The following is a 15,497-nucleotide window of genomic DNA, read 5'->3' as shown; positions in this document are numbered from 1 at the left end:
CTCCTCCACCTCCTCCACCTTATCCTCATAGTGATGTTTTAAGAGTTGTAAGTTTAGATCTTACTCCTGGTGGACGTCATACTGTTGATCTTACTCTTTCAAGACCTCATCATTTGCACGGATCCAGTGCTCGTGTAATAACAAGTCCTCAACCTACAGGCTCTGGCAATGCACATATCGTACCTGACGCGATCGATGGACGAATTTTATCTTCTCCTCCACCGCCTTCTTTATCAGGATATAATCCAAATTATCCTGTAAGTCCTGCTCCATATCACCCACCAAGACCAGGATATCATCATTACTCCGGTTATTACTAACTAATGTATATTTTTATTATCTTTTCTTTATATTTTAATATAGATACCCACCGAGTAATTTTTAAAAAATAATTTTTACTATAAAAATATTTCAATCATAAATAATCAAAGATCATAATATTACTTGTCATTAATGTCAATATTTTGACATAATGTTACAAAATTCTTTATTTATTCATTTTCTCTATTTAAAAATATATGAACTAAGACCACGACTTAGACGAAGTAAAATTCTTTTATATAAAGAATAAATGCAAGCCATTTTAGTCGATTTGGTCTTCCTTGCACATATATGATAATCGAAAGTCAACGTAGATGCAGTAAATTTATAGAATTTTACCTTTGAAATTAAAGTACAACTTTGAAACAGAGAAGCGCACAAATATAATGAAACCAGTTACGTTAGATCAACTAGTTTTTGAGTGGTTTAAAGCACATGATCGGATTAGTCAACCGGTCAAACGTGATTGTATTGTAAAGAGTGACATGTATCTATTATTTTTGGAGCGAACTTTATTTTTTTAAACTATTTACGAACAAAATTGTAGAAATTCTTTCTGCATTTAGAAGTATAATGCATGATTAGAAAAAAAAAATTAGTTTCTCAGTTACACAATTCTTAAATCATATATTTATATATATTGTTCTTTTATATAATCAAAATTTTACGTTAATTGATAGTAAATTTTTTCAAAGCAATTGTTACTTCATATGAAATGTTACTTAACTTTTAGCATATATTCTTCTACTTCTTGTTTATCGATGAAAAAGTATTTGTAAGATTAACGGTAGTTGTTATAAATTTTTGCAACAGTATTTTTCGGGCGATTAATCAACGACGTCAACATTGTTTCGTTTGTCGTCGTTGTTATTTTCAAACTTAGATTCATAGTCAGTTTATCGTACATGAAGTCAAAGAAATAATAATTGAATAAATGAGAGAATAAAGAGCTGCGATATTATTAATGCATGAAAAATTTTTACTCTCGAAAAATATTGTGAATTGTAATTTCGATCATTACGATGGTTCACAATCTGCGAAATAAATCAATCGATGCCTAACGATAGTTATAAGTCTATTTATATGGTGATATTGACACTTAAACGTTTATTTTTATTCTAGTCACTCTCATATTACATTCGAAATAATATTAGTTATCATATATTAGACATTGTAAATGTCTATACTACATCAAAAATTGCAACGATTATTTAATTTGCATAAACAAAATTTTTCAATTTCGAAATGTTGTTAAAATATAAGCATATATATATATATATATATATTAATTAAGATTAGTAATGATAACAACCGAACTTATTTAAAAAATATATAACAAAATATACGTAGTTTACAGCTTTTTTCAATCTTTTTTGCTAATTATTTGCTAGTAAGTACCAAAGAATGAAAAATTGTGCAACCTTTGTGCCAAATAGATAAGATATTTATCGTATATGTACAGTTTTAATATAAGCGCACCGATTATTTTGTATTATATAAAAATATTCGTAGAATTAACAATAGATATATAAATATATATAATTTTATGTATGCATGTATGATGTATGCAAGCATATATAATTGAAAATATGTATGCATATAATTGAATGTGTGTATGTTGCACGTCCTTCTTAAATAATGCAATTATAAATTTTTAATTTTTGAAGTAAATTTCGATTAATTGTTTACCTTCTTAATAATATCGGTTTAATTTATTTTTTACATTATATATTATATATTATTATATATTATATATTAGATTTTTGCAATTTAGAGCTTCCTGTTATATTTTAATTAATAATTATACATTTTATAATTTATTACTTATAATTTTTTTCATTTCAAATAATAGCAGAAATAATCAAGAAAATTATTTCTTTCTTAGTATTTATGTATTCATATATATTATTATATTATTATGTATTCATATTACTAGCTACAATTACATAAAACAACAATGTTCATAAGTACAAATATAACATGAATACATACATTTGTATTGGATTTCTTAATATGGTAAAAGAATTAATGGAATAAATGATAAAAATAATAAAAATAAATAAAAACAATTATAAAAGTTATATTTTTTTATTATAACTATTGTCAACTAAAGATTACAAAAAAAAAAAATTATAATATTATTTATTAATATATTATATATAATATATTATATTATATTAATATATTATATGTTATATTATATTATAATATTAACCTCATTGATCATCGTATTCTCATTTAAATTGACGCACATCTTCGCGCTTCTGAATGCAGCGACATCGACTTATATTATCAAAATGTTCCTCTCTATTCAACGATACGTATATATATAAGGCATATGATATATACGAGCCGAGTCGAGCTGAGATCCCTAGTTTTGCAGTTGTTCATCGGTGTCGTTTTATAATATATTTTCTTTTTAAAGAAAGGTTTCCAAAAAGTAAAAAAATGGTTAGCTCGGTTGTGCGGTCTTCTTTGCTATATCCTACGGTAAATAATAATTCTCCTTTTTCTTTTTTTTAATTATTAAAAAATATCATTTATTACATATTAAGATAAGATCAAGTTATTTAAATGTTATATAAACGGGTCGATACTGTTCGGTACGTCAATTTCTGTCGCATTAGTTAGATAGACTACAGTGTATTAAGTAACTATATTCTTTCTTCAATTAAATTTTAATATTTTCTTTTTATTTTGTCTTTATAATTTTCTAATAATTGTTTTTATAGCATTCCTTTTAAATATAAATATATTTTAAGAATAATTTTCTTTTCTAAAATTTTAAAATTTAAAAATAAAAAATAAAAAAGATATGAAAAAATATAAAGATAAATATGTATCAAAATTAAAAACATTTTTTAATATATATTAGGTTAGACATTATGCAGTTGCAGCAACTGTATCAAAGTGTGCTGCACTAGCTCCTGAAATTAAAGTTTTAAACAATAAAGTTACTATTGCTGCTTATGATAATCATGCTCCAATTGCACAAGTTTCCATTGTATTCAGGTATTCAAAAATCTAAATAAGTTATATATATATCAATCATAATATTTCTTATATATTAATATTATAAATATTTTATTTATAGAGCTGGATCACGAAATGAAACACATGATACACAAGGCACAGCACATTATTTGCGAATAGCTGCAGGATTAAGTACATCTTGTGCAACCAGTTTTGCCATAACAAGAAATATTCAACAACGTGGTGGAAATTTAATAACTACTGTTGATCGTGAAAGTATAGCATATACCTTGCAAATTACTAAAAACAATTTGTAAGATTTTTTTTATTTGCTATTTGCATTAAAATTAAATTTTTTTATAAACTATTTGCTTTTTATTAATAGAGTAGATGCTCTTCAATATCTGGAATTTGCTGCTACTAAGCAAATTTTTAAACCATGGGAAATAGCTGATGAGTTGCCCAGATTAAAATATGAACTCTTTTCCCTATCTGATTCAGTTCTAATATTAGAACTTTTACATAAAGCAGCTTATCGTAGTGGACTTGGATATTCTCTTTTTTGTCCAGAACATCAATTGGGTAAAATTGGTACAGAAAGTGTAAGTATAATAATTTTTATACAATATAAAATTTCTGCTAAATAATGATTTTATGATTTATTTTTTATTTATAGTTACAACATTTTGTCAATACTTGGTGTACTGCACCTAGATGTGCAGTTGTTGGTACTGGTGTTTCATTATCAGAGCTTACTGCTTTAGGATCAAATTTAAGTATTGGATCAACAGATAATACAAATGAAGAATCAAAATATTATGGTGGAGAAATTCGTAAGGAAACTGGATCAGATTTGACTAGTGTAGCAATAGCAGTAGAAGGTGTAAGCTTGAAAAATGAGAAAGATGCATTAGCATGTGCAATACTTCAAAGAGCATCCGGTAGTGGACCAAGAGTTAAGTGGGGATCTAGTCCTAGTTCATTGCATAAACAAGTTTCAAGTGCTGCAGGCAGAGAACCATTTGGTTTATCAACTTTTAATGCTAGCTATACAGATTCAGGACTTTTTGGGGTTGTTTTGTGCTCAACGTCTAATGTAGCAGGATTTGTAAGTTATTATAAAAAATTATAATTATAATAAAATAATTTCCATATATATATATATTAATTTGTATTATATTTATAGTTGACAAAAGCAGCCTGCGAATGGTTGAAATGTTTTAAATTATCCAATGATGATATTACTCGTGGTAAGAACATATTAAAAACTGAAATTCTGGACGCAGCAGATAATTCACTTTGTTTATTGGAAAGTATGCAACAACAAGCTGTGCTTAAAGGGAATATTTCTTCACCAACATCACTAGTTAATGACATTGATCAAATTTCCTCGTCTGATGTTAAAGATGTATTTATTTATAGTATAATTCTTCTTTCTACACTTATTGCATTTAACAATATTAATACAAATAAATGTTTTTTAGATTGCAGACAAACTTATTAAAGGAAAATTATCCGTAGCTGCTATTGGTAATTTGAAGACTGTACCATATATTGATGACTTAAAATAGACTTAGTAGATTTTTAAAGAAATAACGAACTACCGAAACAAATATTAATTTTTTTTGCAAGAGATTGAGAGGTGCATGAAAATTGCCAATCAAAATTGGTACAAGATATTTAATATTTGTGTGCATTTCATTGCAGTGAACGTAATTCTGTAGATATGAATAAAAATAAAAATTCTTTATTTCCAGTTTTTGTTTTTATATATATTATTTTTAATCTTTTCCTAAAAATGCATTATTAAAAATTTATATATTTATTATATATATATATATAATATTTAAAAGTATTTTACAATTTTATTTACATATTAACAATGTTGTAAGAAGTAATTAATATTAAAAATATTTACATGTATACATTTGAATTATTATTATTAGAAATTACTTTATGTTTACATTATTAATAGAGTTTTATTTCTTCTATCGTATAAAATTTATTACGATTTTTTTGTATTAGTTTAGATGACTTCCCATTAATTGTTCTTATTAAAATGGGTCTCATGTTTTCCATATCTTTAAATACTTGTAACTGAAAAAAAAATTTATTAATATAGAAAATAGAATATTTATTAAATAATTACTAAAATAATTTTTTTTGTTTGAATTACATATATAACTTACATGACTGTCTAAAATATAATTAAGTTTATTAAGTAGCAGTGATACTTCTGGATCTTGTGATAACACATAATGTTGATAATGAGATTCTAATAAAAGACTGGACCATTCATATAATTGTTTATCAGTTGGTTGCTGTGCAATATCGTGATAAAAATCTTCGGCATCTAATTTTTGTATTAAATAATGTAATAATCGAAGAATTTCATTAAAATTCAAACCACTTTTAAGAAATGAGGATAAAAAAATATCAGAATAAGTAAGACTAAAAATTTTATCAAGAAAATTATTTCTTGAATATAAACTTTTAGTTATCAAATTATGATCTGTACCATTTTGTAACGGTAAAAATGTTTCATCAGGATTTCTTAGTGCAAAGATTAAAAGATCAGTTAATAATTTTTCTGGTAAATCTTTAAAATTATTTAAACACCATATGATTGCTTCTACATCTTTGGATTCTATTAATTGTGGAATTAATATTTCTTGTATCGCAGCATCACTCAATCCTTCATTTATGTAAGATGATACTTGTTCAGAAATTTTTATTGGAATATGGATTTTTGGTTTAATAGAAGCTTTTTCATTCTTTTCCCATTGAGTTATTGTTGACTCTTGTATTACAACAATTTCATTATTTTCAATATTATCATCATCATTTTTAAAACGTAAGGATGATCCAAGTAAAGTTGCTATTTTCTGAGGTGCTAGATGAAAAGGTGCAATTGCTAAATGTCTGTTAGCAGCAAGTAATAATTTATCCTCAATTTTCCATAGTTTTGCATCTTTTGTATATAATTTCAATTTCTGTGCATCTTGTATTAATTTGAATTGTACATTATAAATCATTAATACGGCTCCTTCTTCAGAAACATCAGCTCCATAAACTGCTATAGTTGCTTCATTTAGAGATGTCATAATTACAGGATGTTTAGTATTAATATTAGTAATAATACCAATTAATATACTTAAACCATTTTCATTATTTGTTTCCATTAAAGGATGACTATATAATCTACCATGTGACCCTGAATAATAAAAGAAAGATACAAAATTAATTTAAATTTAATTTGGATTTTGAAAGAAAACTAAAAAGTAATAATCACTTACATAATGTTAAAAGACAAGCTTTATTTTTAGTTTGCAATATTGTATGGCCAACTAACTCTTCTGATCTTCGTTTCAATTCTATTCTTTTCATATAATCCTTTTCTTCAGTATAAGTCTCATTATTTAGCTTAACTATAACACAATGGTATGTTCCTTCAATTTCAGTTAACATACATAAATTTATTTTATCATTAGTATGAATTAGATAACATTCTAAAAGTTTTTCATTTATATTTAATATTCCTTCCTTGGACCATGATTTTCTATTTTGTATAGCTCTTTCTAATGAAGCAGTAGCTCCATCTTTGCGTACCAATACAGGTGGACAGCCTTCAAGTGTAAGAATAGTATGCAAAGCAGATTGAAATTTATAGCCTTTGATGCTATTTAAATCTGTTTCTTCAGCAGACCAAAGACGTATTTTTTTCTCATTAAATACTGCAGCATATTGATGTGTTATTTCATTGTAAATAACTTGTGTGGTTAATCGATCTTTACTAGTCCAACTACCCAATTGCTTTAAATCCTGCAACTGTAAATAAAATTATATTGATTACACATGGTAATGAATAATTATAAATATTATTAATCCAATATTTTACCTTATATCGGATTACAATATTTCTTCCTAATGTTACGATTGCACATCCGGTTTCTGAATCTCTCTCAACACCTAACAAATTTTGTTCATCAATAAGGGGACACAATGTATAATATGAATAAAGTTTTGCCATTTTATTAGAATAATTTTTTTAAATTCTGTGTTTTTTATTGTTTGATAATCTTTGTTATTTGTGCCCATGTAAAATAAAATAGTAACAGATAACAATAAACACGATTTGCCAATATAATTTTTCACTAAAAATTTTATTGGCCATACACACTATATAAGAATGCTTTTACAATTAATAAAGATGGCGTTCGAATATGATTTCTGCAATTGGCGCGGTTAAAACACGTTCTCTCACTGAGTTGATAAAAACAGATTATAACTAAAAACATGATTGTAGATACAAATTAGATATAAAAATAAATATATATAAGAAAACTTTTTATTTACATTTTAATATCTAGTTGTGTTACAGACTGTTGAATTTTGCGGTAATCGCGAGGGCGCTTTGATCTACGTCTAGAGCACCATGTTTAAAATAAATTATGAAAATTCAAATATTTAAATAAATATTTAAATTAAACTTATTATTATAATATATTAATATATTATATTATATTAAATTTAATTTTTAAAATTTTTAGTTTTTTTATAAAAATAAAATTTTATAAAATAATAAAATTTCTATTTAAAATAAAATCTTAAAATTTAGCTCATCGAAACTTTTTGAGAATTGAAAAAAGATAATATTTTTTTGCAAAAAATATATATTTTAAAAATTTGAAGGCACAAAGAAAAAATAATTTAAGAATTTTTTTTTTAATTTTTATTTATAATTTAAGAAATATTTTATGAAAGTTTGTTATCATTATCATGGTATTTAAGTAAATCAATGTATTATTACAAGATAAATAATATTTTCTTGTTGGAAAAAATACAAATTACATCTACTAAGTGATGATTACATTGGTGATCACCATTCGAAGAAGATCGGGAAGGGATAAAGCTATATACATTGAGGGTGAGTTGAACGATACTTGAGTCTCTTCATATCACTCGAAGAGAGTTTTAAACATTATAGCAAACATTTATTTGTATTTTATTAAAAAAAAGAGTATAGTAAACATTTATTTATATTTTTATTTTAGTCGGTGTAAAATTTTTTTTAATCAGAATTATTTTCATTAAAAAAATATTCTATTTTGCAAATAATTCATCAAAAATGCAATCGTCAATTATCATTCCTCTTTTGTGTTTATTTATGGGTAAGTTAAGTTAATTAAAATGCATCCTATTTCATAGATTATAATATACATATATATTTTTAATGATCAATTATATTCGATCGAGATTGTATTGCTCGAATATGATCTTTTTTAAATTTTTCTCAACATTCTTCTATTTCTGGTTAATAAGCGTTTCTCAAGTAACTGCATAACATCACGAAGTCCATCTTGCTGTCGATTCGATTGGAATACAAATTGAAAAGACAGTAAAAGTACAAACAGAAAAAGTTGAGTGTGGAAATGCGAATACGGGAAAACATAAAATTAAACTTTCTATTTTCGTTTTTTCTTTAAAATCATAGTGTAATTTTTTTTATGAACGTTAAAAATGCTCTAAAGTATCGATAATCTCGACTAATTCTTCTATAATACATATATATTTTTATTCTTAGATTTCAGTACTACTTTTTTAAAATCAGAAAAAGAAGATAATCGTTGTGAAATGATGATGAAAAGGATTGATTTTGATGACAGAATGACCATAACAGATAATACACCATCTAGATTACATTCGACATGGATTTCGCAAGAGTAAATATGTTTTCAATTTTACTTTATTTTGAGATAAAATTTGTCACGAATATTTTCAGAGCAAGAGATGATCATTATTATTCCTTCAGATGCGAAATACGAGCTGGTCCAAAATATATTATAAGGAAATACAGTTTTTTTAAGAATGATACATTTCTTTTATTACAATATCATTATGACGAAGAATCATGTAGTATTGCAGCTTACACTGTTATAGCACGTGGTTCTGTTAAAATTTTATCTCCTTCTATCGCAATTCCTGGTGCTGCAGAAACTAACGTACAATTGGATTCAGTTTATTTAATACCATTTAACAGACAGGTAGATCGATCAATGTTTCGTTGTTATCAAAATTGTTATGCAAAATTGAATAAATTGATTATAACAACAAATTAAATTATCTTTTTGTCAGATAGCTCATAAATTTGGACGTATAATGAATGCAAGTTGTGGTGGTATTGAAACAAAGTGGCGTCCTTACCTGCCGCAACTCATCTATGAACGATCCATGGATTCTCCGTTAAATATGAGCTTACATATGTATGACTTGAATTCTAATTCTCTTCAAAGTCGTTTATTAAGATTGAGAAAACAATACACGATAGCTTGTTTGAATTCCTTCGAGATTGATTTCACTGAACTTAAATTGCTTCGAGTTGAAGTAAAACGATCTAGTTTTATCTCAAAGTTATCAAGAAACACGATCGACGAAAATAAAATGCGTGTAAGAATTGAATTATTGCTAGGTGGGCCTGCTCGAAATATTCATTCTCAGAAAATGCAACCAAAACCAAATCGATTGCAATCTACATCACTGTTACGCGTTGATACGGTAAGAAGAATGCTTTATCGAATGCTTCTAATTTTTCTATTTATTTTAATATCAAATTTATTTAACATCATAGGCTATTGACTGTCCGATTTGTGGAAGCGTATATCGTGCTACCGAATATAGCCCGCCTTTGTTTCATCAAACACCACCACTTCCAGCAGTAATCGATGGTTTTTGGTTAAGTATTAGATGCGAAAGCGTCGATGGAGGATTTTGGTCTAGAAGATTTTTCCGTATTTATTCCGATGATAATAGATGGTTCGCACGTTGGAGTTATTATTCCGATTCAATGTGTTCGAATTTTTTATATACGATTACCGCAGCTGGAACTTATGTTCTACGAGCTGTTCGACAAACGCGCGATCAAAATTTAAATATATTCAACGACGAAATTCGATTAGATAGAGTTCAAAAAAGGTTAGAGTTAAGTATTTATCCTCGCTTTTTACAAGATACCAAAGAATCGGTTATATCACGATCAAATCAGAAGCAGAAGATGGAGATTAATCCACAAAAATTTATTGGTCGAATAATTCCTTTTGAAATCCAAAAACATAATACGATACCTTCTGGAACAACCGAATTGGAATTACAAATTCTTGAAAGTCTTTTAATTCCTGTCGGTAAGATAGTATCAACAAGTTGCAAATTAAAAACTATGAGAGAAGTAAGAAAAATTAGACGTATAAGAAGAAACGAAGCAAATTTATGGTCAAAAAATTGCAAACTTCGAACCGGATTTAAAACTCCTACAATTTTGAAATTCAAAGCAAAAATTGGTCTTGACTGGAAAGGAGATTACACTTTACTTTTAGCTTCGTGGAAAGATGATCTTTGGGAAGCTCCTCTACAACAATGTTACGAATCAACTCTGGAAAACCATTTTCACAAATCCTCGCATTCAACACTTTTTCGACAAGATAATTGGTATGATCGATTTAGCAGACGAAGACGAGATTGGTTTCCTTCTTCGTTCGCCACATGCCTTTCAACAAGTTCCTCGTATATGTACAATATAATTTTATTTTTATTATTATATTGTTTATATCATATGTAATGATAAATAAATAATATGATAAAATTTCAATCATGATTTTGAAAATATTTAGAACTTATAAAAAATCTCTAATATTTTCATTGTTTTTCGATAAAATTTTTCAAAATTTTTTAACTTTTAAGAATACAAATTAAAATTTTCATTTTAAAAAATAATTTAGAACTTTTTATATTTAAATATTGTTTCCTGTTTGCAAATTAGAAGCATATTTCGAAAATTATATATGAAATATATTTTTGAATAATATTTATTAGATCAATTTAAAATTTGAATAAATTTAATTATTTTATCAATATTATTATAAAGAAATAAATTATTTATCATAATGAACTTCATACTTCAAATTTGAGTGTTTGCATATACAAATTCAACGTAATATATAAAAAATTGACATTAATTTTTGAAAAAAAGATTACATAAAGAAAGAAATAAAAAAAATAAAATAAAATAAAATAAAATAAAATAAGAATTATTATTAATAATTAATTATATTAATCAAATTAAGTAATTGTAATTATTTTAAATATTTTTATCTTACTTTTCAATGTATAAGATGCATTGATTTTGTTGAATCAATCAAACTTTGATTAATATTATTTTTAATGAATATCAAAGTATAACAAATTATTTATATATTGTATAATTATAGACAACTCATATTTTTTGTACTTTTAAATATATTTTATTTAATTAATAAAAACGAAATGATTATTTTTCTGTTTTCTTCAATTTTGCGAACGCATGAGTTTTCATCACCTTTATAACGATTTTTTGTTCCTCGATAAGAAAAGCGCGAACGATCCTATAATCAAAAATTCGTAAAAATAAATTTGCATTGTTGCAATTGTTTTATAGAAAAGAAGAAAATAAAGATATACCTTTCTTTGACGCATTTGTGACAGAGAACACCGCCATATACTCGTTTCACAGTTTTTTTGCGTCTACACATTCGTGACCTTTCCATGGGTCTAGCTGGTTGAATTCCTCTCAATTTATCTTTACACTGACCACATCTCGGAATCTTTTTCGGTTTTTTAAGATATTGATATACTAATTTTCCACCAGGAGTGCGAACACTGCAAATGTATAATACGATATATTGTTACATCTTTTTAGTAGTTTGGATATAGATACATAGATACGTTGTAAATAAATTTTTGATTTAAATAATTGAAACAAAACTTCATTTTATATTCAATTAACATAAAATAGTACGATTTTACATAGTAAATATGTAAATATGTAAATTTCATACACAAAAATAAATCAAAACATAACCTTAAATGATCAAAGATTCATTATACTTTTATTAAGTTTTCTAATAAATTTTTTGCATTATAATTTGTACAATGTGTATATATTAAGTACGCGAATTTTGTATTAATATTTCTATAAAAGTAAATACTTACACGCGTCTCCTGTTACTTTTTGTATTATATGACAATCGACGTCGATAGGTTAAGCGCTGTACCATTTTGGTTCTGAAATATAAATTTATTTCTTAGCAGAAAGGTTCGTTCATATTGTAATAAATTATATTGTTAAAAAATATAGATTTCGAAGCAATTATAAAAACATGTGTACCTTTAAAGATTAATTTAAATAATTTAGATAATTAAACGTAATACAAAATTTAAACGAACCTTTCGTAGAATCAAGCGGAAAAGGAAACGACTACATCGGAAAAATTTTACTATACACAAGCGCAATCTTGTGCCACAAAATAGTAATACTCCCTAGTGTAGTAAACACGTAGAATTATTTCCCCATAAACTAAATATGTATTAGAAGGATGTTAAAGAACAAATTTTTTCCGTTTTTGAATTTGCTCAATAGAGGCACTATTTATTATCATAAGAAAATTTCATGCTGTTTGAAATTGTAACCGATCTGAATAAAGAATAATAAAGAATTATATTAACAAAAAGAGTTTAAATAATAAAAGAAAGCCAATTTTTACATCGTATAAGGTATATTATTTATTATATCTTATTTACATTCAACATCGTCTTGACAACACCATAGGAAAAATGTTTTTAGACACATTCCAAAATTTGTCGATATTAATTCTCTTATTGCATCTGTCGCGTTTTGTCGCTTTGTTTTATACAATGAATCGAGGACACACGATGGTGATTTGCTGAACCAATAGTGTAAAAACTCAGTTCGATGAGTATACATAAATTATGATGCGTGTACGTGATAGTAGATGAGCTATTTATAATATATACGGGACGGTACCTGTGTGCTTTGTCTTTTCGCGAATTTAATATATGTTTTTGTTTCTTTTCTTTTTATTTTTTTTGTTTGCTTTTCGTTTCCGAAGCAGGTACTTTGACAAAGTTCGCTGTAAACAGACTGTTAAAAAAATAATGATGAAAAAAAAAAAATTGAGAGTTAAACAACGTGCACGTAATTCGCTTAAAAAAACGCTTAACTAATACATAACTGCTTAGAGACTCGACGATCGTATCTATGATGTTGTATTTCATTTTTTCTTTTATCCTGTCGTCTCCCTTTACAATGGCATAATTTTTCAAAAATTCTGAAGTAAGGAAATAATGTCTCTCTTTTTTTCTTTTTTTTTTTCTTTCGTCCCCTTTCGTACAATTCTAATAAGGTAAATAGATAACCTACCACAATTAGAAAATTCTTTTTTTTTTTTAATTTAGTCAGATCTCTAAACAATAAATAAGGCTTTCTTTGCTTTTAATAAATAGTAGTACAGAAGTGTTAATCGAGTAAAAGTATTTAAGTAAAAGAGTGTCTGAGGAGGATGTCTTCAACGATTTTCCATTCGTTTACTCATCGCTACGTTTCCTCGATAGAAAGAGTAATGATTAATTACAAAAAAAAAAAAAAATATCGTAACTGATAATAAAAAGAAGACGAATAAAAAGAAAAACGATAGGAGGAAAAGCAAAGTTTATTCGCGTGAATCGAAGAGAATTTTTGATTCGGATTACGCGATCATTTTTTTTTTATTGCTCTTCCTTCTTTCGGCATTTTTGCATTTTGAATTCTCGTCTCTTATAACATAAAAAGCGTGTTGCGGTTAATTAAAACCGGGAAGGGAAAATAGAGAGAGATATAGAGGTAAAGATAGAGAGCGAGCAAACGAGCGAGCGGGAAAAAGAGAGATAAAGATGAAGAAAGATGGAATGAAGAATAGATATAGAAAGTAAATATCAAGTAACGATCGAAAGCTTTGAAAATACAAGCATGGATAGTATTGAGACGAAAAAAATTAAAGGATAAAAAGAAGAAGGGAAAGGAGGAAAAGAAGGAAGGCGGTTCGAACGCGAAAGACTCAAGTGAAATCGAAGAAGTCTCTAATAAGATATCTTTTACGCTCTAACTAATTATCATCTGCTCGTTTCGTGCCTACGATCGTTTAATATCGATAGAGATCTATGAAATCTAAATATTAATTCACTGAAACTATCGACATTCTCAAAACTTCAGGTCGCACTCGCAGGTTCGTCGCTAGACACAAATAGTTACGGCTGAAAGTTCTTAAAAATCTTTCTTTCATCTCTCTCTGGAGGAGTCCCGGCCGAATTTTCTATCCTTTTCAACGCTTTCATTTACTCGGGTAAGATTCGATTTACGCCGCGGTACAATATTTTATCGTTTGATACCCGAAATTTCGTTTGATCTCTCTCGATATTGTGCCGTTCGGTTGGGACTCCACGTGGCTTCATCACTCTTATGCTTTACCTTACTTCTCGTTAACTTTTTAATACGAACATTTAGGAAGATAGCGCTATCGATAATTAATATTTTCTGAAATTTGTTAACATTTTCTATATAAAAATCTGCATTTGCGTGTATTCACTTATTGCTTCTTAATCGTCGCCATTTTCAGTAGCTTTTCGTTCTCTTTCTCTCCCTAACAGAGACCAAACGTCCACCACGCGACGTCGTCTCGCCGTCTCGTCGAGAAAAACGAAACGCCGCGGGCGTCGAATACAAGTCTCCAGGACCTTCCTTCGCATTTTTCGAATGCAAACGGAATGACCTCGTGTAATCGAGAGGCCCGACGCATCGATGGCTCGATTCAAGAAATAATAAACTTAAACTAATAATAATCCGTCCTTTTGCTACGTCGGATCAATCTATACGCGAGAAATAATTTCGACTATTATTAGGGCCTTCTCCGTCCTCTCCCTACATCGACCATCGTCACGCCGAGCCTTATCAACTATATTTCTATCTGTTAATTCGTTAAATTAAGAATAAAAAATTTTCCCGGTGGCTCGCCCGATTTGTTTGGAAGCGTTCGAGTCGCGCTCGAATCGATCATCGATCTTTTTTTTTTCCCGACGAACGTTCGCCGATCACCCGCGGGAATTTCTCCCGCCGGATAAAATATCAATTACTGTGAACCTGGGAACCAGTCTTTACAATTAGCGAACGTGGATGTAACAAGATACAGACCATCCATCTCGACGAAACAAGCCTTTTTCTTCTTTTTTTTTTTCCTTTTTTTTTTTTTTTCTTTTTTTCCTCTCTTTAACCAATACTAATATCGTGATCGCTACGCGTGCACGCTGGGATGTGGACGTTGCGTTTGCGATGCGAAACAATT

At 27.5% G+C, this 15,497-nt stretch overlaps 5 protein-coding genes across 5 annotated transcripts in view; 3 read left to right on the top strand and 2 right to left on the bottom strand.

The window, feature by feature from the left end:
* LOC102680795 overlaps positions 1 to 904 on the top strand; it is a 6,823-nt gene extending 5,919 nt beyond the window's left edge. Inside the window, exon 9 of the mRNA XM_006612659.2 lies at positions 1 to 904. Within this exon, the coding sequence (XP_006612722.1) occupies positions 1 to 320 (320 nt within the window). The 3' untranslated portion in view covers positions 321 to 904.
* A 1,647-nt stretch (positions 905 to 2,551) lies between these two features.
* Positions 2,552 to 5,050, top strand: LOC102680932 (cytochrome b-c1 complex subunit 2, mitochondrial). Its single transcript, XM_006612660.2, has 7 exons — positions 2,552 to 2,811; positions 3,197 to 3,333; positions 3,416 to 3,607; positions 3,680 to 3,896; positions 3,971 to 4,402; positions 4,481 to 4,702; positions 4,779 to 5,050. Exons 1-7 carry the CDS (start codon positions 2,590 to 2,592, stop codon positions 4,863 to 4,865), a joined length of 1,509 nt encoding a protein of 502 aa, XP_006612723.1. The 5' UTR covers positions 2,552 to 2,589; the 3' UTR covers positions 4,866 to 5,050.
* Positions 5,051 to 5,207: 157 nt separating this feature from the next.
* On the bottom strand, positions 5,208 to 7,504 carry LOC102681069 (nucleolar protein 11). Its single transcript, XM_006612661.2, has 4 exons — positions 7,193 to 7,504; positions 6,591 to 7,122; positions 5,484 to 6,508; positions 5,208 to 5,391 (listed from the first exon to the last, which is right to left on the bottom strand). The coding sequence occupies exons 1-4, from the start codon at positions 7,322 to 7,324 to the stop codon at positions 5,263 to 5,265; spliced, it is 1,818 nt and encodes a 605-aa protein (XP_006612724.1). The 5' UTR covers positions 7,325 to 7,504; the 3' UTR covers positions 5,208 to 5,262.
* Positions 7,505 to 8,407: 903 nt separating this feature from the next.
* Positions 8,408 to 10,932, top strand: LOC102681194. Its single transcript, XM_006612662.2, has 5 exons — positions 8,408 to 8,465; positions 8,879 to 9,017; positions 9,107 to 9,338; positions 9,430 to 9,849; positions 9,923 to 10,932. The coding sequence occupies exons 1-5, from the start codon at positions 8,423 to 8,425 to the stop codon at positions 10,904 to 10,906; spliced, it is 1,818 nt and encodes a 605-aa protein (XP_006612725.2). The 5' UTR covers positions 8,408 to 8,422; the 3' UTR covers positions 10,907 to 10,932.
* Positions 10,933 to 11,565: 633 nt separating this feature from the next.
* LOC102681496 (60S ribosomal protein L34-like) lies at positions 11,566 to 12,678 on the bottom strand. Its single transcript, XM_006612665.2, has 4 exons — positions 12,550 to 12,678; positions 12,316 to 12,387; positions 11,785 to 11,982; positions 11,566 to 11,708 (listed from the first exon to the last, which is right to left on the bottom strand). The coding sequence occupies exons 2-4, from the start codon at positions 12,378 to 12,380 to the stop codon at positions 11,615 to 11,617; spliced, it is 357 nt and encodes a 118-aa protein (XP_006612728.1). The 5' UTR covers positions 12,381 to 12,387; positions 12,550 to 12,678; the 3' UTR covers positions 11,566 to 11,614.
* Between the last annotated feature and the right edge of the window lie 2,819 nt (positions 12,679 to 15,497).

Source organism: Apis dorsata, unplaced genomic scaffold (genome assembly GCF_000469605.1).
Source record: "Apis dorsata unplaced genomic scaffold, Apis dorsata 1.3 scaffold_118, whole genome shotgun sequence".
NCBI lineage: Eukaryota > Metazoa > Arthropoda > Insecta > Hymenoptera > Apidae > Apis > Apis dorsata.
Note: the sequence above shows the minus strand (reverse complement) of the source record. Positions and strands in the feature narration are given on the sequence as shown.